Raw genomic sequence first — 26661 nt, forward strand, 5'->3', positions numbered from 1 at the left:
AATAGTGTGACCACGGAGTTTCTGTTGAAGTGACCATCACCTCGGAAATCAGCACTTCTTATGTCAATCATGTCGTCTCAAGTGGAAATGTATTCACAGCAGGTAGAGGCGCGTGCAGCATGGGGGCATACAACAGACTTTGACGCCATATTGATGGCACCCATATTAAGAGCCATAATAACAGACGAATACGTGAAGGCTTTAACGACCACCGTTTACGCTTGGAATTTTATCAGTCATTTGGAAGGAATCAAGAAGCTTATCAACCATAAGGTGACAAATCCTGCCCGTATAAAAAATGGAACCATCTCTTCCAGTGTTTTCGGTGATAATGGGACAACGGTTAGAAACACCGACGACCTTTCTCCCTTATTCGCTGCATGTCGTAACGGAAATATTGAAGAAATCCGTTCCCTAGTTGGCCAAGAGTTTAACAAACCTCATGAAGATGGCGGCCGTACATTGATATACCTTTCTGTAGAAGCTGGCAACCTCGAAGTTGTCGAATTTCTAGTTTCTCAAGGTGCCGATGTCGATAAGCCAGCAGAATGCGGCTGTACGCCACTGCATCGCGCTTGTGCGTACGGCCGCGCCGACATTGCCAAGTTCCTGTTGAGCCACGGTGCCAATGTAAATGCCTCTGATGAGATTGCATGCACGCCGCTTCTCATCGCTAGTATGGCCGGAAATGCAGAAATTGTGAAAATTCTCCTTGCTCATGGTGCTAATGTAAAAGCAAGAGAGATGGAAGGTCACACCCCGTTATCCCTCGCAGCACGGGAAGGACACGCAGACCTTGTAGAAATTCTTTTGAATTATGGATCTGAGCTAAATGGCACCACAAATGACGGCAGCACCGCTTTGTTCAATGCAGCTTTCAAGGGTCATGAAGAAGTGGTGAAAATCCTCATCAACCATGGAGCCCATGTGGATCTTGCAACAAAGGAGATGTGTACGCCACTGTTTATTGCTTGCATGAACAGTCATCTAGGAATCGTCAAGAGCCTCGTACATAATGGCGCTGATGTGAATCATGTGGCTGGTTATGAGAAAACACCATTACATGCAACTTCCTTCAGGGGTCACGAGGAAATGGTGGACTTTCTTGTGGAAAATGGCGCCGGTGTAAACGCACGCGAAGTAAAAGGGCACACACCCCTATCTCTAGCTTCTGTAGAAGGTCATGGTGACGTAGTCACAACTCTGTTGAAGCATGGAGCAAATGTGAATGAAGCTACCGATGATGGCAGCACATCTTTACATCTGTCCTCATTTAAGGGTCGATCTGGAGTGGTCAACATTCTGCTGTGCAACGAGGCAAGGGTGAATCTGACGGCCAAAGACAACTCTACAGCCTTGCACGGTGCTGTCCTTGGGGAAAACCTTGGAATTGTTAAAACTCTCTTATCCCAAGGAGCTGATGTAAATGTAGCTACAAGAAAAGGCTGCACTCCCCTCTACTACGCTTCCGAAGATGGTCTTTTGGAAATGATAGAATCCCTTGTAGAAAAAGGGGCAGACGTCAATTTTGCCCCGAAGGATGGGCACACACCTGTAACAATGGCTTCATTTAAAGGCTATTTACCAGTCGTCAATTATCTTCTGGACAAAGGTGCATGCGTGAACCCATCAGCACAGGAAATTTGTTCACCTTTGTATGCGGCTTCACAGGGAGGGCAGTTAGAGGTGGTCAAGCTACTTTTGTCCAGGGGCGCAAATGTAAACCACAGTGCCTCAGTAAAACGGAGTGAGCAGTATGATTCACCCCTGTACATTGCGTCAGGACAAGGCCACCTAGAAGTTGTAAAATGTCTTATTGATCATGGCGGAGAACTGGAGGCAGAAAACGGTCTCACTCCGCTCCTCTATGCTTCACAAGAGGGACACCTGGAAGTGGTAAAGTATCTTATTTCGCACGGAGCCAATGTGAAATCGGCTACAAAAGAAGGGGATTCACCGCTGCATGCTGCTTCAGGCAAAGGTAGCCTTTCAGTTGTCCAAGAACTAGTAGACAATGGAGCTGATATCGATGCAACCCTTGTAAACGGATACACTCCCTTATACATCGCCTCCCAAAAGGGTTTTCAAGAAGTAATAGAGTTCTTATTGTCCAAAGGAGCCCGTGCCGACGTAAGGGTAAGGGATGGGAGCACACCTTTATTTGCTGCTGCCTTTCATGGCCACGCAAATGCTGCATATATACTTCTTAGTCAGCGAGTAAATTTAGAAGCGGAAAAAATTGGGGGGTTTACTGCCCTCTTCGTTGCATCTCAAGAGGGACATCCAGAAATAGTACATTCACTCCTTATGTATGGAGCTAATGTGAACGCAACTACAGACTTGGGCTACATACCATTACATACTGCGGCTGGTAGAGGTTATACACAAGTGGTTCATCATCTGCTGAAATATAAAGCCAACGTAGGAGCAAAGACACAGGATGGTCACACGCCTTTGTTCATCGCGTCACGTTCTGGACATCCGGACGTTGTCCAATGTCTCTTGACACATGGAGCAGATGTGAGCAGCACCGATAGGGACGGCAGCCAACCTCTCCATGTTGCTTCATACAGAGGGAGTCTTCAAACAGTCCGCGCTCTTCTAAACTACGGGGCATCGGTGAATGCAACTACACACGAAAACTACACACCACTTTATGGCGCTTGCCTCGGTGGTCATATAGATGTAGTGGCCCATTTACTCACTCAGGGAGCAAAGGAGAATATCAGGACAAGCCAGGGTATGACTCCTTTATTCATTGCTTCTAAAACAGGCCGTCTTGACATAGTGAAATTGCTTGTCAGTGCCGGAGATTCCGTGAACATCGCAACAGTTGATGGCCAGACGCCTCTTAGCAAAGCCCTAATGGAAGGTAACATGTCAGTCTTCGAATATCTTCTAAACCACGGGGCAGATATAAATAGTGTTTGTGAAGATGGGTCGACAGCTTTGCACTTTGCTGCTGTGTTGGGCAATCCAGACCTAGTTTACAAACTGATACACCTCGGTGGCAATATAAATGTCACCGACGTGAATGGGAACTCCCCCTTGCATTTCGCCGCTATGAAGGGAAATGAGGCAGTCGTCAAAACCCTTTTGAGCCATGGTGCTTATGCAAATAAGCTTGGAAAAACTGGAAAGACTCCTTTAGACCTGGCCTTATTAAACGGTCATAGCGGGGTAGTTAGTTTTCTTGCGAATCACATTGCTAATTCAAATCAAAAGGGAAGTAAGGGCTCACAGCTGCTCGCCGCTTCAAAAGGAGGCAGGGTTGAAGACGTTGAAGTTTTACTGGCACAAGGGACCGATGTGAATTTTGCAGGGAAAGATGATGAAACGCCTTTAATTGCTGCTGCGTCAGGAGGGCATCTCGATGTGGTCGTATGTCTTCTACACAGTGGGGCAAACGTCAATTCCACGACAGTACTCGGACATACGGCCCTAATAGAATCTTCCAAAGCAGGCTTTCTGGAAGTCGTGCAGTTCCTATGCTTTAATGGTGCAGATCTGCAAGCATCTACAGTGAAGGGCTGCACACCACTATTTGTTGCTGCTCAAGAAGGTCACGAAGATGTGGTGGACTACCTCTGCAATGAAGGTTCTTACACTGAGAGCACCGATTCAAAGGGTTTCACACCTCTGATGGCTGCTTGCGAGCGAGGGCACCTTAGGGTCGTGAAATGCCTACTCGCTCACAGTGCTAATGCTCACGTCATAGAATCTGATGGCTCTTCGCTCCTCACTATTGCGTGCAAGGGATCACATCTTGAACTGGTGAAGTATCTCGTAAGTCAAGGGATCAGTGTCGACACAACTGTAAATTCTGGCAGGACTTCTTTATTGATCGCCGCAGGAGAAGGTCAGTTAGACATTTGCAGAACTCTCCTGAGTTGTGGTGCAGACATCAACGCTGCAGATGAAGATGGGTGTTCAGCTCTGCACGCAGCGTCCGCTTGTGGCCATCTTGAAGTAACCAAATGTCTCATTGGAAACGGAGCAGATATCATGTCTGCAGATGAGAATGGCTTCTCGTGCTTACATGCAGCCAGTACAAATGGCCACCGGGTTATCGTCGAATGCATCTTGGAAAGTACTACCCACAATGAATCAGTAAGTTCAAGTTGTAATAATAATTATAGGTCTTTAAGTCTTACACGTAGGGAGGAGCTGTTTGCAGCACGGAGTGTAGGTCCTACCTAAAGGCTCCTAGCGTCTTCGTGCTTACACCCCCTTTTGATGATCGTAGGACTTACAGGCGGGCATGTAGGTCAGTCGACTACAGTCTGATGATAGGCTAACCCAGTATATTCGTCGACGTTCTTCCGAACCGTCGTGTCACTCGATCTCCGGTCAAATTTTCGATTTTGAGACTTTTAATCATTTCGATGTTGAACATTCCGTTCCACAAATTATGACCCTGCATCACAAAACCAACAAAAAGTCACCAGACATGGATTTTTAGTTAAGGGTACATTCTGAAAGAGCAGACTCTAATCTTTAAAATGATGTATAACTCAATTCAGAGGGACTCCCCTAACGTATCTAAATACTGGAAAGAAAGCACACATTCTGGAAAAGTGTGAACCGAGAAAAGAGGCTCTGAAGTACGGAGCCTATTCAAGCGTTTAATCTTTACCAAGCTGTGCTAGCTGCACGATGAAAGGGACAAAACACAGGATGTAAACCACCAGAGCAACAACATTGAAGGGATTATCAGATTAAGCTGAAATAGAACATGTTCTATCAACACATTCTGTTCATGATTAATGCCAACTTTCAAAGCAGTAGCATAAGCCTTTCAAAAGTTATTAGACTTGAAATTGAAGACTGTGCTAGGGATTTCAAGGAATGAAAAAGGGCCTCTAAAACATACCTGGTCATTCCCAAAACAAGGGTTGTAGAAAAACTGCTGAAAAACACACTTTCTCATTCATGTTATGATCCCAAAGTAAAGCATAATGTAGAAGAAGGATAGCTCTTTAAGAAAATATGAAAAACTCAAGATTGTCTCGGTTGACCCACTTCACCTTTTTGGAGCCCTCACATAAAATCAAGGGGTGCGACTTTTTCTTTGTTTTGTGGTGCACTGTCACATTTGTGAAATATTCCTTTTTCTGCTTCTTTTTTTTTTAATAAATACCACTTTATAGTTTCTATTTAGAGTTTTTTCTAATAATTCTTTTTCAGAAAGACGCGCTTCTTAAAAAGGGTAGCAAACGTGGTTGTAAAATGGGTAAACTTCAAACACGATTATCTCTAAATTTCATTACGCGATAACTACAGATACGATGGTTTGTGTGAACGTCGACTTATTTCTCCCTCAACCGTTAAAACCACCCTTATTGCTTTCGGTCATTTTGAAAACTAAGGGGAGTATTTGTAAGACTGCCTAGTCTTCGTTCTGCACACCTGTTCCTAATGACTGTAAGACTTAAATGTGACCGTGCATCACAAAACGAACAAAAAGTCGCACCCCTTGATTTTGCGTGAGGACTCAAAGAAGGTGAAAAGGGTCAACCAAGTCAATCTTAAGTTTTTCATATCATATTTTCTGAAAGAGCTATCCTTCTTTTACGTTATTCTTAAGTTTTGGATCATAATATGAAAGGGAAAGTGTGTTTTCAGCAGTTTTCTACAACCCATTCCTTTTTTTTGGGGGGGGGGAGAATAGAATGATCAGACATGTCTCAGAGTCCCCTTTTCATTTCTTGAAATTCTTCACACACACACTTCAATTTCAAGTCTAATAACGTTTGAAAAAGTAACTCTGCTGCTTTGAAAGTCGGTATTAATCATGGACAGAATGTGTTGATAGAACATGCTCAATTTCGGCTTACTCTCATAATTCCTTCATTGTTGTTGCTCCTGTGGTTTACTTGTTGTGTTTTGTCACTTTCATTGCACAGCTATCATGGTTTGGTAGAGGTTAAGCGCTTGAATAGACCCCGAACGTCAGAGCCTCTTTTCTCAGTTCACACTTTTCCAGAGTTTGTGTTTTCTTTCTGGTATTTAGAGTGGTAAGGGGAGTCCATTTGCATTGAGTTATCCATCAGTTTAAAGCTTAGAGTCTGCTCATTAAGAATCTGCCCTCAACTAAAAATCCATATCTGGTGACTTTTTGTTGGTTTTGTGATGCAAGGTCACAAATATTATGTATTAGACGGCTTCACAGTTTAAGTCATGCTTGTGGAAGTGTATGCAAGTTACGTGAAACCGTGATAAAGCATTATCATCATCATTATCACCAATACAGTGTATTATCGTTATTCAACACAATTGGGTCCATGCAAATTGTATGAATTTATAACAAACACTAAGCAACGGAAAGCCGCACATTCGTGACAAGTTGGTCTACACCTTCTCACACATTCTCAGTCAAGGAAAAATGCATAATTTTTTATAAAGGAGTAGGCCATCTTAGTTTTTGCACTACATGAACCTTGTTGGATACAGCCGCGAAAGGGCTGATGTATCAGCAAAAGAAATGAAAAAAAAAAAAGACAAACACAAACTCTCAAGTCAAAAAAGCAAGCATAGATATCAATGACCTAATCAGATGGGGAAATTACGAATTTGAAGCAATACACTTAAATGTACAGTCACGTGCACACACACACACACACACACACACACACACACACGCACCGATACATACACCCGCACACACGACGTCATTCAAGTTACGAATTTATTTTGCAGACGAGATGTCTTCTCGATCAGCAGACGCTGCATGGATACACAGCTCTTCATATGGCGACCAACAGAGGGCGGACGTCTGTTGCTGAAGTTCTCCTGACTCACGGTGCTGACATCAACGTCGAATCACTAAGCGGTATTACGTGTCTCGAAATAGCAATCGGTCATTTGTCTAGTGATCAACTGAAATTAGAGTCCACGCCATCTCTGAATCAGGTAACGATATGTTTGTTGTTAACGTGTCTGCTATACATTTGCCACCACCCCCCCCCCCCTCCAACCAACCAACCATGAACACACACAGGTCAATAAGATAAACTAAAAAACACAGCCCACAACTAATACGTTGAAGATCTATTTGTCACTATCAGTCATAGTTTAGAAGGATGATTTTCGTATTGTAATCGAATGACAGCCCGATTGTTGGATAGAGCTTACATAGCAACACTCATGAATGAGTCTGTAGTTTGGGGCTTTTCAGTGCATGATATTTGCGGAGTAATTATTGTCTGTAGGCCTACATGCAGTGGAGTCAAGTTGATTTAAAAGCTTGTGAAGTTCTATGTTCAACTATTCCAGGGAGGTTAATTTTTTTTTTTCGGGGGGGGGGGGGGGCGGGGAAGGTTTTGCTGAAAGAGACCCTTCCATTTAATCACAATCTGCGATTTAAGCCAAAATGTGGGGTGAAATTTTGCCCCAATTGGCGTGAGTGTACAAAATGGGATGGATCTATGATGTTAAAAAAATAAAATCGGACTCCGAAACGGGCTTGAAGCGCGCACAAGAACGAGTTTAGTTTGAAAATGCTGGCATTTGTAGAGCGATAAGGTTGTGAGGGAGGGAGAGGAGCAATTTTTAACATAAGAGAAGAGGAGTTGAGGAGGAAGGATGAAGACGGACAAGAAACATGAATGTTGCGGAACGAGAACACCGGTTTTGTTTGTTTGTTTGTTTATTTGTTTGTTTGTTGGTTTGTTTGTTTGTTTGTTTGTTTGTTTGTTTTAAGTAATAATAGGAAGTTTTCCCAAACTCAACGGGGACGGCAAAGTCACGGTCCGTGCGCAAAATCGCGCAGTTGATTATAGTAACAGCTACCGTACATGACCGCTTATGGCCTGAAATCGAGTTCATGACTTTACAAACCCCTGAATTTTAATTGTCGTTATTTTTGTACTGCCCTCAGTGAGTTGAAAATTAAACCCAGTACAGATACCTCTAGTATGAAATGTATATCTGATATTATAATGGTGATTTATTATACAAGATAAACGTGATAAACGTGATTTGTATGTGCGCAGGAAACTGAGATTGCTTTCATGTAGACATTATTCAGTGATGACATGCACGTTGACTCATGACTAATGGTTAAATTCAATGCGCAAGATAGGTATTCTAATCGATCTTCTTATTTGATGCAATTATTGTCGTACCTTGGACTACCATTCGCACCCACCAACTTCCCAGCTGGTCTTGGTGGCCTTTGATACGTGGTATAGAGTGAAAGGGCGATGCAAGTAGGTGTCATCATAATATCCACTGTACACAACATGCAATTATTTGTTTGTTTGTTGTATGTTTGTTTTTTGTTCGTTTTTAATTATCATTGTTTCTATTATTATTTATTTTCTTTTAGCTGGCTAGAACTTACGGGAAACGTGTCCTGTCCCTAAAGGAAGCATTTGTTGCTTACCTGCTTAACAATGGAGCCAACTGTAGCGCCCTCAACTCAAGCGGCCTGTTGCCATGTCAGTATGTAGGCAATTTGATTCTTCGACAGATTCTACTCCAAAGGTAGGTTTCCTTCAAGGTTGATATGTCAGTAACCTTTGAGCGGGAAGTCATATGATGAAAAAGATGAAGTATACATTTAGAAAGATGAGATTTCCCGTTTCATGCATGATAAACCTACTGCTAGATGATAGCTTAAATGTTTACATTAATTCTTCTACAGAAACGAAATTGGCATTAAAATAACGATGTCTCCTTCATTACACTGTAATTCCTGAGATCATCTGTAATCAATCGAATTGGCTGTGCCAATATACAATCATCAAAAACCACTCTTATTGGAGTCAATAAGGATCCAGATCCGTTCTTATTTTGAGTGATTTTGAGTGAATTAAACCTACATCAGTAGGCCAGTCCAACGAGTGGGCTCACCTCCTTCCCAACGACTCCACAAAGAGGGGATCTCCATTCTGGTATATAGGTGTTTTTCGTGGGGGGGGGGGGGGGTTGTTGTTGTTGTTGTTGTTGTTTTTTTTTTTGGGGGGGGGGGGAGGGAGGGCACTCGCCCATATTGCTTTAGACATGCCTGACGAAAATGAAAGAAAGCGCATAAAATGTTTAATGAAGGATAGGGCCCGTTACGTGTGTAGCGTGTCAAGTGTATCAACACTAGTAGTATAGTGCACATGATTTAAAGGAGAATTTACCCTATAGAACATGTCGAATTTATAAGAAAGCGAAAACGACGCAAGAATGTAATTTGTTTTGTTGATAAAGCGCTGTAAAATCAGCTCGTTTATTTTTTGGGAATTTCGGTCATCTAACTGTTCTCATTGAGGCATGAAATGAGGCAGCCACTGAATCGCCCGCGCTTGTACAGATGACTAGAGCTTCGTTCATTCAAAGGCCAACCTCAAGGAATCCTTTGGAGAACCCGTTTTTTGACCGAAAATCAGAAAAGGACACCTGCTTCTTTTAGTGCCTTCTTGTCGAAGATTGGACATTATAATAATATAGTCATTTGTCATGTTTGTGTGTTTTCAAAAGATGTTGAACTGTAGATTTGTTTGTTGTTTGTTTTTATTTCCGTCTTCATATAAAAATACACACAGTACAAGTTGCATATACATTGCATATATGTACAGAAGGAACGGGGGATTGCCTGTTTTAATAGTCATATTTTCAAAATATGTCTGTTCTTCCACAGGGTCCCGAATTTACAATACAATACAAGAATAATACACTGTATATACAAAACATAAGAAACAATAATGAAAATTATATACCGAACTGGTACACTCAGAGTCAACAATAATCAGAGATAGGTAGAGAAAAGCAGAGCAAGGAAAAGAAAAAGAGGAGGAGAACAAACTTACAAAAGAAAAGGCAAGACTCATTTACCCCCTCCCCCCCTCCAAAAAAAAAGGGAAAAAATGGCTGTTACATTTGGTACTCCATTGAGTCCTTTTCTTTTTAACCATAATGCTCTATCTAGATAATCAGATAACAACATTTGAAAAGATCTCAAAGTTGTTGCGTTACGAATTTCATTATGATATAAAGAACGCATGGAAGATATTGAAGCAGGCTATGAATATATCAAAAAAGAAATTAAATATTACAAAGTTGTGAAATATGATAATAAAATTCTTGAAGATCCTAATGAGAGTTTATCATCCACTGTGATACCAAGGAATTTTTTTTTCATAATTATCCCACTAGACAATCTAATGAGTTTCATTTGCCCCTCCTGAGAACTTCATTAGCTCAGAGTACATTTATATACACCGGTCCTAGATTTTGGAATTCATTAAGCGGTGAAATAAAAAATTCCCCTTCTTTGCATTCTCTTAAGCGCAAGTTAAAATCATTTCTGTTAAATCCTCTTTGATATATTTCTTTATTAGATAGATCTCATCAACCTCAGGGTTCATCATCCATCCACCAATCTTTCGATTACTGACATCATTATTACGTAATGGATTACATAGATTATTATGCAATAGCCATTAAATCCCTGCACAGCTGCGTGCAGTACCAGCCCTCTGAAGCACATTCTCAATCACCCCCTGTTCCATTTCCCTAGTTCAGCGTGTAGGCATTCTCTTTTTTCTTTTCCTCTCCCTCTCTCCATTCTTTCCGTCTTTTTTATGAAGTCGTGTCATGTCTTTTGTATTTCTCCTGTCTTGTTCCGTTCTGTCGTAAATTGTATCTGTGATAAGTATTTGTAAATAAGTAATTCATAAGTTTGTTCATTTTTTGAGTGGTTCACAACATACAAGCTTGCTTTTTAGTGGACTTCTCAGTTCTTTTTTGCTCAACTGAAGCATAACTTTGTACTTTTTTGCCAGTATGTATTCTTTTGTTTATTTGTATCATTTATCTTTTACAAAGTCGAATGTTTATATTTATGATGTAATTCCAAATATATTATGCGTTATGTTTTGTTGGAAAAAGAAAAATGAAAAATGAATGAATTGAATTGAATTGAATTGGGCAATTGATTATACATTGATATTCCCCTGTAAAAGAAAGTTCTTTTACAGTTATTTGAATTTGGCTTTGGAAGATTCAAATTCTGATTTGAACGAAGTGAATAATTAAGAAATGTTCTAGAAATATTATCAGACATATAATAAGGGAGAAAATTCTGCAATATCTTATAAATCATAATACTCATATTTTTTTTTATATCGGTATTCAAGAGATTCCCAGCCCAAAATATCACGAATATGTTGAGTAGAAACAAAGGAATATGGATTTACTCTCATAATCATACGGCCCGCTCTATTCTGTAGATTTTGAAGAGCTGACAGAGAGCCTTGTGGAGCGGAATAGATAACATTTCCGTAATCAAAATGTGGAAGAATCACGGATTTATATATCAAATTCAAATAAGATTCATTTACAACATATCTCAATCTTCCAAGAAAACCAATCAGTCTACTGATTTTCTGGCACATTTTTTTTTTCTACATGAATATTCCATTTCAACTCAGCGTCGATATGAATTCCAAAATATTTTATCGTTTCAACATTTCGAATTTGAGTATTCTTTATTCTTACATCTAGTGTATTACACCTTGAGAGCATAAATCTCGTGCCAAAAAGCATACTGACGGTCTTATTCTGTGACATCCACTGATCCAAAACTTGCAGTTCTTTGTTTAAAATGGACTCCAAGACTTTAGCATCTTTGTTGGAGTAGTACATGACTGTATCATCCGCATAAAGATGAACACGACGTGACTGGAAAATGCGAGGCAGGTCATTAATGAAAACACAAAACAGTAGAGGGCCAAGAAGAGAGCCCTGGGGCACGCCATGAGTTAAGTACATTTCATCAGACAATGCGTTGTTGACCTTAGCCACTATCCTCCTACCCGTCAGATAACTCTTAAACCACTGAAGTGAAGCTCCATTTATACCAATTCTCGACAGCTTGTCTAACATTACATTGTGGTCGACAGTGTCAAACGCTTTCCTTAGCTCGACGAATATTGCCCCAGTATATTCCCCTTCATCTATGACCAAAAGCCATTCATCAGTTACCTTTACAAGGGCAGTTACAGTGGAATGATTTGCCCTTAATCCAGACTGAACCGGGGTTAAGACATTGTTTGCATTAAGATGGTATGATAATTGCAACGAAACTATGCGCTCGAGTAATTTCGAAATACAAGGCAGCAGGGAAATTGGCCTGTAATTATCAGGGTTCGACTTATCTCCTTTTTTGTATATCGGAATTACCTGGCATTTGGCTATTTTCCATGACTCTGGGGCAACTCCTTCAATAATAGATTTATTTATCAAATACGTTATAGACTTATTTAATATATCAGCACATACTTTCAAAATCTCAACCGATATACCATCAATTCCAGTCGATTTTTTATTTTTCAGTTTGTTGATTTCGTTCATAACCTGAGCTTCAGATACAACTGTAAATGTGTCCATGTTATCATAACATACGGATTCTCGAATAATATCTACTTCGGTCACGTCAGTTTTCTCAACCTGATGTTCATTTAACAAATTCATAGCAGCACTGGCAAAGTGTTCATTAAATTCAGAGGCTTTGCTGTATGCATCATTACAAGAGAGATGATGAGACGATGTGCCGTTATTTGGCAAAAAAGATTTTAGAACATTCCAGGATTCATTTCTTTCATAACATTCAGACAATTTATTGATGTAATACTGTTTTTTTTTTCGTTTTCCTTATAACATTAGTAACTTTATTTCTCAGCCGTCGATATTCCTTCCACAACTGTTCATTATTTTGTGTAATTGCTTTCTTCTTCACCTTGTCTCTTTCTCTCATCAAGTCAAAAACCGATTCATTCAACCAAGGAGAATATTTCTTACGCGTACGCTTTGTCTTTATAGGCATGTGCTTATTGGTGACTAGTAAGACCTTTTCTTCCCATTTCTTAACAGCATCTTCCAAATTAAGGCAAGTTTCAATTTCATTCCAGTCTTGTTCCAAGAATCACGCCAAAAGAAAAAAAAACACGAAAAAATCGTTCCACAAAGCGATCAATAAGTTGTTAAAAAGAGCAACAATCTAGGACTACCAAGATTTAGCATCTATATCCTCAATACAGACTTCAGTGTTTATGCCTTTTTATCAATATCAAATTAAGTCGAGTCTCACCTGTTTCTTTCATGAACATCTTAAAGGTGGCAACACAACTTTGAATATTGCTTTTTAGGGTGTATGTGTGCAAATTATCATTACATAGGTCTAGCTTTGACATGAAATTTGAGAAGTTTTATACGCTCATCCTCCACAATGTTATTGTGTTTAATCATTCTTAATGAACACGATGCAGGGCTGCTTCTCAACAATTCTGAGATTATACTGCGCGATTAATACTTTTGTATAAAAAGGCTATAATTTATCTGAGGGCAATAATTATAGATACAATAAAGGTAGATATTAATGGGGGTGTTGTTGTATTGACATTAATAAGAATCACGAGGTAACTTGTCCTTTTAATGCACGAAGTAATTTTTTTTTCGTTTTGTAGCACGCATTAAGGATATTTTTTCGCAGAGTTAGTGGAGGAATGCGTTAAAAAAAAGTTGAGAGAGCAATTTCATCCACATGACTTTACATGATTTCTTGGTATGTGTTTTCGGAAAAGGTTTTCGCGCGTGTACAGCTTTCTGACCGCGTCCCCCTACCCCTACCCCAATTATCTTTCAATTCTTTTCTATCAAACGCTCCGGAAAAGGATGGTCTCTACTGATGCGATGGGACGAGTTAAAGGTGAGATTCTAACGATATAATGATATAATTGAAAAATCATCCTTTGTTACTAGACCTCACGTGCACTTCAGGACTTTTCCCGTGATTGCTGACTTCTAATTTACTTTTTATTTTAAGATTAATTCCTTTTTTGTTTTGTTTTATATTTCATCAGGCTACGTTAATGAGGGAGAAAACATTTTAGTACATTAAGTCAAAAAATGAAAACATTTCTTTTTTTTAGCTCTCCTTGTCCCGAGGAGGCATATAGCGCTCTCCTCCCCTCCATAAATTCCATGTGTTTGGCCGCTTGATAATAAATCCCAAAACTTTGGTAAAATATCTTTGTAAAAAATCTCTCAAACAGGTCACAAATTTGTTAATCATAATGCAATTTTGATTATAATTCAAAAACATCAAATGAATAAACCTGAACTGATAATGATGTCTTCTGAAACAATTCTTAAAACAGCGATATTTCGTGCATTTGGATGACAAATGGAGCAAACGGTCCACTTCTCAACATACGATGACGCCAGACGTGTATTTAAGGTAGCTCACTTTTCTTTAAATTAATATCATTTTTTCTTTTTTTTTAATGAGTAGCGTTCATAGGAATACGTTCTTCTGAACCTCTTATCCCAATCATATTTACTGTTCAGTCTCTTTTGAAAACGTTATGAACAGCTGAGAAGTTGATTGATTCTCACGGCGGAGTGATCAGTCTTCCAAACCAGGGGATCACGCTTACAGTACCGGAGGGAGCCCTCGACAGACCCACAAAGATTGCCATCATGACAACCGGTCCCCTTACACCATCACCGCCAGAGGACGAGGTACAAATTGGCCCAGGTGTTGAGTGCCAACCTTCGGGAGTACATTTCAATAAGCCGGTGATTCTTACCATCCAACATAGCCTAGAGCTGGTCGGGGGATTCAGGCCAGGCGAAGAAGACGTCATACTCTACATCAGGCCAGGAAATGTAGGAGGTAAGAACCTTGATGTGATTGTACTTCTACTTCAGAGGCAGCCAAATGGAGTGGTATAGATACCAAAATATTGTTGCCTCAATGGATTAAAAGATAATTATCTATCTCTTATCTTTCGACCATGGAATGAAGCTATTAATGTCAATACAACAACACCCCCATTAATATCTACCTTTATTGTATCTATAATTATTGCCCTCATATGAATTATAGCCTTTTTATACAAAAGTATTAATCGCGCAGTATAATCTCAGAATTGTTGAGAAGTAGTCCTGCATCATGTTCATTAAGAATGATTAAACACAATAACATTGTGGAGGGTGAGCGTATAAAACTTCTCAAATTTCATGTCAAAGCTAGACCTATGTAATGATAATTTGCACACATACACCCTTGAAAGCAATATTTAAAGAAGTTTGCCACCTTTAACATGTTCATGAAAGCAATAGGTGAGACTCGACTTAATTTGATATTGATAAAAAGGCATAAACACTGAAGTCTGTATTGAGGATATAGATGCTAAATCTTGGTAGTCCTAGATTGTTGCTCTTTTTAACAACTTATTGATCGTTTTGTGGCACGACTTTTTTTGGTTTTTTTTTTCTTTTGGCCTTATCATAGACATCATTAAGAAGTAACATGAAGCTCATACTTTTCAAACTGGAAACAAGGTTAAAGTATGCCTTTAACCAGACTTTAACCCACGTCAGTGTGTATCCCTATGCATGCTATTCTTTCGTACAGACAATGCTGCCCTCGTCCGCAGAGAACTGAAGACCAGTTCAGAGGCTTCCCAAGAGTATGTCCTTACCAAGAAACATGCTGAGATTTACGTATCCCATTTCACATCGTTCTGGGCTTTTGTAAAAACACTTTTCGTGACTGGGAAGCGAGTTGGATGCCTGTCATTTGTGATGCCTATGAAGAGCGAATCGGACGCCGTGCTTTCACAACACGTGTACGATCTAATCCCGGGAAAGTCCGAGGTAACGGAGATCGTTCAAATGTACCTTTTAGATGTATAAGGCAGGGATTGAAATCCACTACTTTAGGAGAAATAAATTCACTCGAAATCATAATGTGGGTCTAAACAGGGGCCGCGGAACACACACGCTTTTGGTTAGTGAAAAAAAAAAAAGACAGACAGACAGAAAGAAAAGGAAAAAATAGGGGGAAAAATCATACCACCCTAATTTCCCACAAAAAGTGTGTTTCAGATCGCTCTATTTCAATTTTAAAAACTCAAAAGCTCCGTCGAGCGGGAGGGGGCATCCCCCTCCCACACACCCTCCCCCTTTACGTCATTAGACTTTGTACATACACACAGATGATGCACACACGGAATAAGAGCTAAATGCCGTGATTTTGCTATTACCACTTTTCTGAAAAAAAAAGTCTTAATTATTTCCATTATTTTCTCTTTTTTTTTGGGGGGGGGGGGGCTAGAAAAAATGCCAAGTAATGCAACAAAAGTTTACACCAAATCGCTGAATCTCAGGTCTGAAAATGTAATATCACCTTCGTGTGGGAGGAGAAATATCCCTTATGTAGGGCTACACCCTCGTGTGCATGCATCTGTCTGATTGATTAACAGACAGCGTTCATGAAATTCATTGTAACAATTAATACAAGAAGTTTATTTAAATGCTACCACTTTATGGGCAAATTGTTCAATGATAATCCACATCAAAATATCCTGCATTCTTAAACAAGTGGGGCCGTTTCAAGTCGATAAAAGACGCAAAAACATGCATCAAATTGCACCATTTACAACATCAAAATGCAAAAAGTTCTCACCGTGGGAGGGGGGGGGGGTACACCCCCCTCCCACACCCTCCCCCTCTCGTTCCCTCCGCTCGCTCGGGCTCGCTCGCTTCACAAGATGATATCATGGCTATGCCGGTGCGTCTAGGGGGGGGGGGGGGGGGGGTGTTTGACCTTGACACCCCACACACACACACACACACAACACACACACACACTGAAAAACGTTCCGCTGCCCCTGCTAAATAACTCTCGTGAGGATACATCTTGAAGATAATATGAGGAAATAATATCGCAAATTGGTCAGATGTATTATGAATGAAATTTCGACACAAAACAAGTTTGTCATACTACTAATAAGAAATTGATATTCCTTCATTAAAAAAATAATAAATTTCAAATCTTTCTGACATTTTATGAGAGATTTTAGGTGGAACGGAGTCCTCTTAACCCTAGGTTGAGGTAATAAGTTTGTTCTGGTCTCTTTTTAACTAGGGTATCCGAAAAATAGTCACTAAAGGAGGTTCTGAGTACCAGGCAATACCCGAACAGGAGTTCTTTGTCGAAACGAACCGGAGGCCGCTCGAGATTACATGCAGTCAGAAACTGAGAGGCAGCGATTCGAAGGTAGGATTCGAAATTACTTTATTCGTGGAAAAGACAACACAGGCGTTATAAGACTTCATGTTCCTCGCTTCGTTTGATAAATCTTCAATGGTTAGAGTACACCTATGATGGAATTTTGAAGAGGGACATGGTAAGAAGGGCTTGAAACGATAAATATAGCTTAAATGCATAGCAGTGGACTTAAACACACTATGATAAGATTAGATAATGTGAAAAAATAGGTCACTGAGAAATGTTTTAAACTTATATCATTTATACAATTTATATGCATATGTAAATATTTATATATATATATATATATATATATATATATATAATATGTATGTAATATGTATATAATATGTATATATGATATGTATATATGCTGGGGTGACAAGACCTTGTATCTGCAATTTTGGTGAAAATGACTTTTTATGATTAATAGTCAAATAATGGGTTAAGTGATGTCCTGTCCAAATCCCAACTGTCTTACTCCAAAAATAAAGCCACCACTGCATGTCAAAGAAAAGGCTATCCCATTCGCCACAGTGCTTTGGCTGCCATGTTTTTTGGCATTCCTGAACATTTGACATTTCGTAGATACGAGGTCTTGTCGCCCCAGCGACGATATACATTCATTTTGAACCGCATATAGGATTTCCAAGATTTTGAATAAATGCTTAATATATTCATCGCACACACTTATGTATTTTATGCGACATCAATGTCGCACACACTTATGAATTTAATGCGACATATAATTATTAACTTTTCAATATTACCGAAAATCTGAAAAAAATTGAAAACAATGCATAAAATAGACAACATGAGAATACAACTGTCCCTCAGAAGTTTTACCCATAAAATTTGACACTATTCAGCTGTCTGCTGAGCGAATTTGAGCAAAAACAGTCACAAACGTTTTGAGTTATTGCCAAACAAAAGTGTAAAATGTGTGTTTTTTGTTTTATATCATCAAGTACTGTATATGATAGGATATAGTATACATGGTGACGTAATACAATATGACGATGCAGCAAGAGAATGTATTCAGCTTGCAGCACAATAGAGTTTACACACAAACAGATACACACCGTTGCTTTGATTTACTTCTCTCCTCTCACTTTAACCCCCCCCCCCCTCCCCACTATCAGTAGCATCATACACCGTATGTCCACGTCGGTTTTCCATAACACGTTATCTGTTCTTTAATTCATTTATTTTGTAGACAATATCTTACACCAACATCTTCTGGCTCACTACCAATATGGTGTCCTTCTCGGTTGATTTTTCCTCCCCCAAACCTGACCAAAATCGCGTTGATTTGGAGCTTGATCAAGGCAACGAAGACACAAAAAAGACTTTCAGGATATACCCTAAGTCCAGCGGTAGGTATCGGGGTTGTTACAACAGGGAGTCAGACAATGAGTCAAAATTCATTTGATGAAATTATTAATGTGACGGTGATTAAAATGAAAATAGTAATTTTGATAAAACCTAGTAACGATAACGGTGAGTTAGTAGGACATTTGAATTAATCATGACATCGATGCTTTCAGCACTTGTCATAACCTTTTCGGTGTAAATTCAGCAAGGAACTCAACATAAAATGGAGATTGTGTTTCGTTGGCTATACATAGCAGCCGCTGACTCGGGTGAAATGACAACAACAAAAAATGATGTCTGTTGTTTTCATTACACTTCATGAAGGCTGAACCTGTGTGTATGCACGAGTCTGTGAATAGGGGTTTCTTGCATTAGACGAGTTATCTTACAGATTGATTGGTTTCTGGTTGCAGGTAACAGAGACTTCATTGGAGCGTCTGATGAAACATCAGTGTGAGTTTTTGTTCGACTTTCCTTTTTCAATTAAACCCCAACTGTCAAATCATTTCTTATAATTGTGTCTTTTCCAGTGCCTACCGATTCATCTTCATTTGCCAGAAAGAGCCAGATTCTGGAAGTATTAACACGTTTTCAGACTATGATATCTTTTGGAGAACAATTTGTTTTGGATCAGCAATCATCAGGAACATAATATTTGAGCATAGGGCAAATGGATGATACCTTGTCCTTTACGTTTAGATGCATCTGCAAGAGTGAATATTTATGTATATAGCATTTAAACATCGTTTGTGAATTGCTGAGTAATCCCCACTAGAACTAAGAAAAGAAAAGGACAAGCAAAAAAAAAAAGCAAGAGAGAAAAAATAAGGGAATACTTGAAAATAATAAATGTTACGAAATAATTTTCGTACTACAACAGGGGTCTTTAAACATAAGATCTTTGCTTTTTGAATACTCCTTAACATTCAGATATGTTTCGAAGAAGTCGCGCAAATTCGATGAAATACTCAAGGAGGTCGCAAAACATGTTTCCAACGACGGGGACATAGAAGCTTTAGGAGATAAACTTCTCTTTATTCAACCCGAAGTTGAACGATTCGTACAGACTAATTATAAAGGAAGTGTAATAACTGAACGGGGAACTCTTGAAATGTTACGGGAATGGAAGAGAAGAAAACTGGACAAAAACCCCGAGACAACGTCCAAGGAGCTCAAGGTCCTTTTGAGGAAAGCACTGAAAAAAGCCGAACTTGTCAGAATTGCGGAGGAATGCGTAACTGAGAGGTGAGATAAACCATCATTCCTCTGTATAAAGTATATTATGATAACCCTTGGTAAATTTGTTGGTCGCAATATTCTATTTTCATTGTGGGATTGTTGTGCCCTAATTTAACAAGAATTCTGAAAAGCAAGGTAATGTAAGGCAAGGCAAGGAAACTGATTTGATTCAAAGCAGTTTTATACGTGATAATTCTTAAGGCCTGGTGTGAATATACTTTTTCCCCTAATTTATCTGTAGAACAAGTGAAAAACCAGGTAATCTGGTTTAATTCATCAATTCGTGTAAATAATGGGATTGTTTTTAAGAAAACAATGTTTCAAAGGGGTATATTAAAGATTAAACAATTATTGACTGATAATGGTTCATTTTTAAGTTTTGAACAGTTTCGGGCTAATAAAATACGGTGTTTGTTGTAACTTTTTAGAGTATTTTTCATTTATTTCTGCAACCCGAATAGAGTGAATAAAAAAATTGAAAAGAAATCCGCAAATGATAATGAAATAAAGACGCAACAAAAAAGATCTACAATTTGTTGAAAAGAACTAAGATATGTCGATATATACACCAAATATTATGTGATGAAATATTTCAATCACCTAAATCAGAACGGAAATGGGAAGAAATGATAAACCGAAACTTAAATTGGATTAAAATATACACTGTTCCTTATATATCTACCCTAAATCAAAGACTTCTTATTTTTAGTATAAACTTCTGCATAGAAATATCGGTGTTAATAAATTACTTTTTGCAATGGGACTATCTGACACACACCTCTGTACGTTTTGTTCAAGCTCCACAGAAACAATTGCACATTCGTTTTAGGAATGTGATGTTACTCAAAGGTTTATTGCTAAAATACAGGAAATTATGTTACAGAATCAAACTCAAATTAAATGAAGTACTTTTCTACTTGGTTCTACAGAAACCCAAAGTGTTACAACGTGGTTTATTTGTATGCAAACTACTTTATATTTTCTGTAAGAAATAATAACAAATCATTATATTTTAGCCAATTTTTTCAATTTTTAAAGCAAGCGAAGAAAGTAGACGAATAATGTGTATGTCTGAATAAACTAAAGGTTTCATATTGCAGGCCCTGGGCCGCGGAACCGGGAAGGGGGGGGGGGGGCTGCAGCGCCCCCTCCCCCCCCCCCCCCCCCCACACACACACACTTTTGGTTCGTGAAAAAAAAAGAGAAAAAGAAAAATAAAGGGGGAAAATCGGGGAAAAATCACAACACCCATGAATTTGAATTTCCAAAGATTCCGCCCTTTACATTAAGTTCCCGTCTAAGCACCGGCGTAGCAAAAGAGGGGGGGGGGGGGGGGGGGTGGTGGGGGCGGTCGCCCCCCTTAAGATTCTGAATAATTCTGAGTGCACAAGACTTATCACTTACATTCCGTGAAATCAATTATAGTTCCCTCATGTACAAGGGGAATATCCTCTTTTAATCACCCCTTTCCTCTCTAAATCTTCCCGATCATTTTTTTTTTGATAATTTCCCAAATATTCCATGAAATATGACCTTGACACCCCCCTCCCCGGTCCCGCCAGCCACTGACGTTTTTCAGTGGCTGCGGGACCGGGGGGGGGGGGTGTCAAGGTCAACCCCCCCCCCCCCCCAGCCACTGAAAAACGTCCCCCCCCCCGGAATATCAATTGGAATCGTATTTATATTTAGTTTTTAGTTTGAACCTGAATGTTTAAGTGAATACAATTTCTTTGTGGAAAAAAAAGGTAATGTTGCGGGTGCAATTTCCTTTTTATTACATACCATACCTTGATACATTAGCAAGATTATTTTCCTGGCGTCGTTTCTTTATTTATATTTTATTTGTTTGTTTGTTTCTTCTTTATTTTAGCTCTGATAAAAGCTTGTATCTTGTTACCCAGGGCCCTGTTTCATAAAGCTGTTCGTAAAGTTACGCATGACTTTAGGAACGACTGGAATATGAATTGCCAATATGTGTGCCCATTTTCTCCCCTTACGTTTCAACAAAGTACAACTGCATGTCAATATTTCATCTACATTGGTGAAAAAAAAAAATGTACCTTCAACTAAAACATGTAAGGATGGTAATTACCATCTGCAAATTTCAATAGCTGAATAATTGTTTGGTAGCCATATTTAAGTCGTTCGTAAAGTCGTGCAAAATTTGGCGAACAGCTTTATGAAACAGGGCCCTGGTATAACAAGAAACCTGATAAAACAAGGTCATTTTCATGGTCCCAAGGTCCTTGTTACAAGGTTCCAATGTAGTTTTGTAATTCGATTTCAAGTTATGAGGCTATCGCATCAGAGGAAGATTGGGGTCTAAAAAACTGGACTGTAGACGACTTCTATTATAATAATTATATTATGCCCTGTTAGGTTCTTAGGCTCTCGTAAAAGAAGAAGAAAATAGATACATGTATAACATAGATAGATAGATGGATAGATGAATAGAACGAGATAGATAAGTATGGAAGGTATGACATGAATTGAAACTGAAGTAGACAGGAGAAGGGAAAGGAGACGGTGGGTCAAAACGAGGGTATGTTAAGTCCAGAAGCTTGGGATCACTGAGGTACAGGGAATTGTAATAATGATATGGAAGAAAGAAGTAGTAGGATTAAAAACAAAACAACGCAACAACAGGAACCTTGGCAGTTAAGGATGACAAGATAATAACATATTGTGTTGTGTAAGAGTTTCTTGATACATTCTTTCGTTTTAAAGTAAAAGCATTAAAACGTAAAGCTTCTTTTATCCTTCTCACCAGGGATAACCCCCCTAAAAAATAAAGATGAGAAAGAACTGGTTTCTTAACAGTATGCTACTGATTTACTTTGATCTTATCACGCATCGAAATTAATGTAAATTGCCAATAAGAGAGGTGCTAAACGGAAAAAAAATCATCATAGTATAAACGATATAAAGATAAAAGGCAAAGTTTATGATATTTGAAAATAAAGATATCTTTTCTTTACCTGTAGTGATTGCGAATCCGTAGAGAGCTCCGAGGAGGAACTGTCACATCGCAGTGAAGAAGCTTGCCATGACGTCAGTGTTAAGGTTAAGAATACTGCAGACTTGACGGCCGAATCGCTGAATGGAGACAGTGACTCGCAGAAAATTACTGATGCACTTCATGATGTTGAGAGCAAAAGTGAGACTGTGCCTCTAGGCACGAGGACAGACGTAGAACCAAAAGAACTAGACAGAAACGGTAAGCCTATATTTGTAGCTTGTTTCTCGTTCTTTTGATTATATGCATCGTTTATAGAACGCACATATACCTGGTGTCCCACAAAGAGGGGGACCTCCGATTTTCAAAGCTTTACGAATAAAAATGTTACGTTTTTCCTTTTCTATTTTTCTTTTCTATTTTGTTTTTTGTTTTCATGTGATAAAACATTCACTCCTGTCAAGAATGACATCAAGATTAGAAATTCATAGCGTAATTCTGATTCTTGTCTTGTTTTTCCGATGGTGCCCACAATCAACAATGATTGATAGGTTAATTATTACGGCGTAATATAAACGAAGATGCTTGCAAGTCCTGTCCTCCACTATCCCGAGTCTACTTAGATGTTTCCTTTGATTTGGAGTTTCATTTTTTTTCTCTGTTTCCATTTTAATGTACATTGTATGTAAGATTACTGACGTATGACTCTTGACAAAAAAGTCGACAGTATTCTTGACTAGATCATTTCCATTCTTTGATGGTACGTGGTAGAAAAGATCTCTCCCCCCCCCCCCCCTCATATTATGTTTTGCTGGTGGCGATGAGCTTGGAACTGCTTCTTGTGGGAACGTCGTTGCCGAGTTGGCAGTGGAGTGGGAACGTCGTTGCCGAGTTGGCAGTGGAGTCAACTTTGAATTGATTGTCGGACTAGCTAGATTGTTGCTGATCTTGAATAGCATGGGCCGTCGTGACAGCTTTCTTCTGTGTCCTAAGGACTACCAGCCAATGATCTTGATCATCTGGCTTACACTTTATTTGGTACCTGCTCATGACAAAGCGAGCAGCTCGTCTCTATAGGCCTATTGCCTACAACTTGTCGATGTTTTCTTTTCTACATGTTCTTTGTATAGCAGGGGAAAAAAACACGAATGAGGCATATTCTAGCACAATTCGAACAAAAATGCTCTGTACGCGTTCTCCTTGATGTTTATAGAGTAACCTAGGTCTTTAGATCCTTTGCAGAAGCCAAGTGTCTTGTTTGCTTTGTTGTAGACGTTGTTATAATGTGGTTATTCTAACCATGTTCTGCTGGATAGTAACAACCAGGAGCACTGACGATTTCCAGTTGTGGCCATGCAGTTGGTAAGATGCTTGAAGTGGTGGTCTACTCCCAGTGATTGCGTTGAGAGTGTTGCGTTTATTCGGGTGAAACTTCATTTCATCGCTCTCCTCCCATTCATCGAAGGCGTTGAAGATCATTTTTGCCGTTGGTCTTGATCATAAGTACTCGTCACCACCCTGTACGGTGCTGTATCATCTGCAACAGAAGTGCAAATGAAGTCAGGTGTTTCGGTAGACTGATCGTTAATTGATACAGTAAATCACTGACCCTTGCGGTACTCCTGATCTGACGCAAAGGATGAACTTTCCCCATTGGCCGCAGTACCTATATAAACTGCTTGACGACTGGAAGAAACTGGAATTCCTGACAGATTGAAGCCCTGGACCCATAGCGATGTAGTTTATGTTGGAGCACGCTTCGGTCAAATACCTCGGCAAATCCCATAATCAAGATCTTAGTCTGCTTCCCATTCCGTAAACAGTATATATAAGCTCCTCCGTAAGGTCCTGCAGCTGTGTGTCACACGAGAGACTGAGGTTTGCGAAATCCAAGCAAACCATTTGCTTCAAAATGCTGGGCCATTATTGCATTAATCACAATGTGCACCATGGCCCCCACGCTCATGTGAGGGATGGCGGTCTGTGGCAATTTTATGAATCATGTCATTTTCAGCTTTTCTTCCGTTTTTACCCTTGAAACGCTAATGAAAATGCCTAGAATGACATTCTGTTGTTGCGTAAGCCTGAACATTGTTCCGAGTGAACAGAACAAAGAAAAGACGTATAACGAGCACAACATGTGTTACTCTGTGACATAATCCGTGTCAAATCCAGAAAAAAAACTTTAAAACGGACTTTGTTTCAGGAAGTGACCATGGAATCAAAATAACAAAGCCGATTTCAGTGATCTTGGTGTCATCATTTTCATCAGAAGATCTTTTGTAACTTGGAGAGTACCGAAAATCCGCTGTTCCACTAAATATGTTTGTATAAGTGGGAGTGTGCGTGCACGTGTCTTGATGTTGAAGCATTTGCTTTGTACTGCAGTATCTCCAGTGATAGCCTAAATAAAGTTCCCAAAAATTGTTCTCGAAAAGCGGAACGATCATCCTCCAAAGACGAATGAACAGTTTTGTTTTTAGTTATATTCTGTTGACAGGTCAACACAATGTTAAAATAAAAAAACCCGATATCGTTTGAGAGAAATTATCTTTTAGCATTAGCGTAAGCGTACAAAATTGTGTCTTCGTGCTTTGTTCGCTCTTATGACATTTAATTAATTGCTGTCAATATCGTTCTACCAATATAAAAATTCTTTGAACAACGCTTGACACTAAACATAATATATGATTGATATTCCACATCATTGTATGTTTTAACGCTCTTCTACCCTTGTATCAATGCAGATAGTCTGTCAAACTCCTGGACAACAGCTGGATTACAGTCGCGGGAGAGCAAGGGCACATCAGACGGAGACATTGGGAGAAACGGTGAAAGTGAACATCAGCCAACGAAGGAAAACGAGATTCCTGAGCCCGAGAATCCCTCACCAGAGACGTCGTTTGGAAGGCACATCCGTTCCGCCCTCACCCTGGGATGCCGGCGGATTCTGCACTGTATAGGGGTGCTTTGGCTCGCAAATGCACGATTACCACATATGACACCAGTTATGAACGATATTATCAATTGGTTTTAGCATTTTCAAAATGTACATCTGGTCCTAGAAATGTCAAAATAGGCAGTGAGACATTTTTTGCGACAGCGTAAATGTACAATTTCCATAGAAATTTCGTACTTTGTAAAAAGTGCGGGCCACAAGTCAAAACGTTTGAAACTCAGTAGTAATGTGCGTCAACAGAAGAGTCCTTATATGCAACATATGGAAATGTATGGTCATTTCCTAGGTTAAAAATTTGTTATTTTCCGAATACCAATAGCCTGTTTGAAATCTCACAGAAAAAAAAAATATCAAGCGTACACCCAAAGTGTATTGGGTTTCATGTTGTGTTCCCTTTCGGCTTTCTATTCATTGGTTTTAATCTATGTTGGGCAAACGAGTAATAGAGCAGTTTGATACAATTTGTGTGGAAAGGGTGAATTTTGCGGTTGACTTTCGGATTACGGCACTACGTAGTATTTCCTGGAATCACTTTGCCGTCCTACATGACAAAAGACCACGAACCGAATTTGAAGAATTATATACATTATGATTTACATGTATACTTAGAATAACTTGTTTATCTTTACTGTGTAGTTTTCGAGTTAGAAACACTGAAGATAGTTACCATACCTTCTCTTATATTATAGTCAACGATGGATATGAAATATTGGGTTGAAGTTCTCACGAGAACGATAACAATTCGCATGTACAAAAACATTGTTACATGCAAACGTGTATGTTAACGTGTGTGTGTGTGTGTGTAAGTGTGTAATTGCTTATGTTCATACAAATGTGTAATTTGTTAGTGTACTGAAAGCATATAGCTAGTTATTTTAAGGGAATTTGAAGAAATTGTTTTTTTTTTTAATCACACCTGTGGGAGAAGACCCATCTAAATCGTCAGCAAGGTAATGATGAATGAAATTATGATGGTAGGATCGTGCACTACGGAATTAATGTTATAGGCCCCACTTGCTGTTTCGTACATGCCGAAGACTACGGACCAAAACTCGAAGAACTTGATGTATGATGTACATAATG

The 26661-nt window shown here is 39.3% G+C and overlaps 1 protein-coding gene across 1 annotated transcript; it reads left to right on the top strand.

Moving 5' to 3' along the window:
• Positions 1 to 69: 69 nt before the first annotated feature.
• Positions 70 to 25656, top strand: LOC140243711 (uncharacterized). Its single transcript, XM_072323370.1, has 12 exons — positions 70 to 4110; positions 6700 to 6912; positions 8330 to 8487; positions 13665 to 13699; positions 14366 to 14668; positions 15413 to 15654; positions 16928 to 17059; positions 18267 to 18426; positions 18838 to 18877; positions 19355 to 19669; positions 22648 to 22880; positions 25367 to 25656. Exons 1-12 carry the CDS (start codon positions 70 to 72, stop codon positions 25654 to 25656), a joined length of 6162 nt encoding a protein of 2053 aa, XP_072179471.1.
• The last annotated feature ends 1005 nt before the right edge of the window (positions 25657 to 26661 follow it).

The sequence above is a fragment of the Diadema setosum genome, chromosome 20 (assembly GCF_964275005.1).
Source record: "Diadema setosum chromosome 20, eeDiaSeto1, whole genome shotgun sequence".
Classification (NCBI taxonomy): domain Eukaryota; kingdom Metazoa; phylum Echinodermata; class Echinoidea; order Diadematoida; family Diadematidae; genus Diadema; species Diadema setosum.